Source organism: Melampsora larici-populina (assembly GCF_000204055.1).
Source record: "Melampsora larici-populina 98AG31 unplaced genomic scaffold MELLAscaffold_3, whole genome shotgun sequence".
Classification (NCBI taxonomy): domain Eukaryota; kingdom Fungi; phylum Basidiomycota; class Pucciniomycetes; order Pucciniales; family Melampsoraceae; genus Melampsora; species Melampsora laricis-populina.
In genome coordinates this window covers 2,471,023-2,473,772 of record NW_006768767.1, presented here as the reverse complement: position 1 = coordinate 2,473,772, position 2,750 = coordinate 2,471,023, and the positions used below count along the sequence as shown (strand labels likewise).

Below are 2,750 nucleotides of genomic sequence, written 5' to 3'. Positions count from 1 at the left end.
TTTAACCAAACTTGAATTTCCGAGATAAAGCCACCTGTTTGATATTTTTCAAATCTAATTCCTTTGCCTTTGTAGCTTCTTTATCCATGAAATAGTCAACCATCAGTTTGATTGACCATTGATGTGTGGAAATAATGATGTTTCTCAGAACTTTGAGTTCTGCTTGATCCTTCAGAAGATCTTCTAAAAATTTTTAAGTGCATTCTTGATACTATGCTGTTGATTCTCTGCCGTGCACCTTCCCATCTGCCCAATTGACCTCCTTGTTCCTGGTCAGATCTACTGACTGTCCTTGCCAATCTGCAAATTTCAACCCCTTGAGACCCCCATTTTGCACAATGACATTCTAAAGCTTGACCTAACAGGCAGCTCAAGATTTTCCCCATAAAATAGTTCTAATTTAAAAGCTAGTTGATCAGGTAACTATCTTTTGATTTCTTTTGGGCTCTTGAATGAGAGAGCCCAAAAACTGAGCTGATCAATAGTTGGAAATGTATCTGAATTATCAAGACTGCAAACTCATTGCAGAACTTGTGTTGCTCAACATTTACACTTATCTATACACAGTCATTTGGAGTTCAACCAGTGATACTCCTTCCAAGTCATGTGTGAAATGTATAATCAATTTCTTAGCTGATCATGATCATCAAAACAGAATCCAAATGTCAGGCTCAGCCTCAAGTTATGTCTAGTCAGATGCTTCCTTGGGCCCGAGCTAGTAAATTTTGATAGAGATAAAACAAAAACCTTTATCATTCCTTTGACAAATCATATAGAAAGACCAATTTAAAACACGTTCAAGAGTCCAAATTGAAGAGAAACAGACCAAAAACATAATGATCCGTCAGAACAACTTAGATCGATAGATCAATTTAAAGAAAGGTGAAAAGGTTCATACTCTGAACATTTTAACCAAGACCCACAACAAGAACCTTGAGAACGAGATCAATCCCTCAATATGAAGAAACAGTAAAATAATCAAAACAAAAACTGAGATTGATGTAATTTAAACCAAGACCAACAACAACAAACTTCAGAACACAAATCGATCAATCTATATTATGAAAACTGTCAAAAATACAAAAGAACCTTGGAAGTCAATAGATCGATTTCACTGATGGTGAAAGGTTCAGGATTGTAGATGACAAGACTCAGATAAACAACATTCCATCCTTCTGAAATCATTTCAATATCCATCAAAAAGTCAAGAAAAAGGAGCTTAGAAAACTATTGAAATGAGTCTAGATCGATCGATTTGATCGCATGTTCAAGATTTAAAATTGAAAGTGTTCAAAACTAATAAGGATAGTCTGAAACTAGGATAATGATCGAGCTAGTTGAAACACTAAAAGTCTTCTTGCCAGATCCCATACTTGATTGCAAGTGCTTTCATTTTTTGGTGAGCTTGCTCTTTATAACCCGTAAAGACAGAAGATTCGTAAGAGAGCCAATCTTGATTGCAAGTGCTTTCATTTTTTGGTGAGCTTGCTCTTTATAACCCGTAAAGACAGAAGATTCGTAAGAGAGCCAATCTTCTTCAGACATTGTCGATCGCAGTGATTTGACTGTATTGAGTCGATCAACTAAGGACTGCGATATTTGACAAGAACATCCGAAACGAGTGATTTCGGCAGATTCAGCAGGAATTTGATTGTGGTTCTTGTTGAAAGTCTTGGATGCAATTGTATGATGATGTATTTGAGAGTTCCATAGCATTTCAATAACTCCATCACTTGCATCATGATTCACATCAACGTTGTAGTCATTGAGTACGAATCTTGCTCCAAGATTATTACCTCTGGGGGCATTGACACCACGATGGTAAAGTTCACCAGTTGCTCAATCGACTAATGAGAATAAACCAAATGCATATTTTGACGCATCTCTATCTTTGTGCTTTTTGTTGACAAACTCGTCGCAGGTGACCACAATGCTAGAACCGAATACTTTGGAGTTGGGAGTTACATAAAAGGACTGATTCCCCCATGATGGTGCGTTTGTTTGCGCTGCCAGAGTGGCATTAGAATCAAAAGCAAATAAGGAGAGTGAGCTGAATCGTTCGGCAAAGAAGGATTCAATCACAGGGAGGTTTCCTTGTCTTTTCAAGTCGGCTTCCATCTTGCGAAGGTCGTTTGCTACTTCTGCATTCCAGGTATAATGACCTATGTAATTAAGCACATCATAAGTTTTGAGATCAAGGAAGAGTTCTATTTGAAAAGTAACTGACCACCTTTGACAATGTGATCATACCCAGGACGGAATCCTGCAGCATACATTCGTCCGAACTTGTTACCTTGTCTCCTTCCTCGATAAGTAGCAAAATTCCCTAAAACTTCATTCCGAGCTTTGGCGTGCTGATAAACGGTACTGATAGAGTGATTATAACTTCTGAACAATTCATCATTGATTCCTTCCTGACGCTCGACAAATCGGACAACTAGTAATAGCTCCGAGGTATCCACATCGAGACATACCACAGTCCCATGAGAAAGACTCAGACGAGGCCTACCAAATTTACGTCCTTTTTTCAAGAAGAGGAACTTTGAGTCTTCCGGAAGTCCATAGTGCTCAGTGAGTTTGGCTTTTTTCGCGGCTCGAGAGTTTGGCAAGGAAGTCGGTTTGCGCTCAAGTTTCTTCTTGACTGACCGGAGAAGGCGCGATCTGATTGTGGATGGCGACTTGTACTTTTGCTTGGGTAACACCTCATTTGATAAGGAATGATCAGAAGATAAGTCAGGATTAGGTCGTTC

General features: G+C 38.7%; 1 protein-coding gene across 1 annotated transcript; it reads right to left on the bottom strand.

The window, feature by feature from the left end:
* Positions 1 to 1,839: 1,839 nt before the first annotated feature.
* On the bottom strand, positions 1,840 to 2,707 carry MELLADRAFT_91027 (uncharacterized protein; the record flags this gene model as incomplete). Its single annotated transcript, XM_007405046.1, has 3 exons — positions 1,840 to 2,162; positions 2,228 to 2,593; positions 2,647 to 2,707. The coding sequence occupies 3 exons, from the start codon at positions 2,705 to 2,707 to the stop codon at positions 1,840 to 1,842; spliced, it is 750 nt and encodes a 249-aa protein (XP_007405108.1).
* Positions 2,708 to 2,750: the final 43 nt, after the last annotated feature.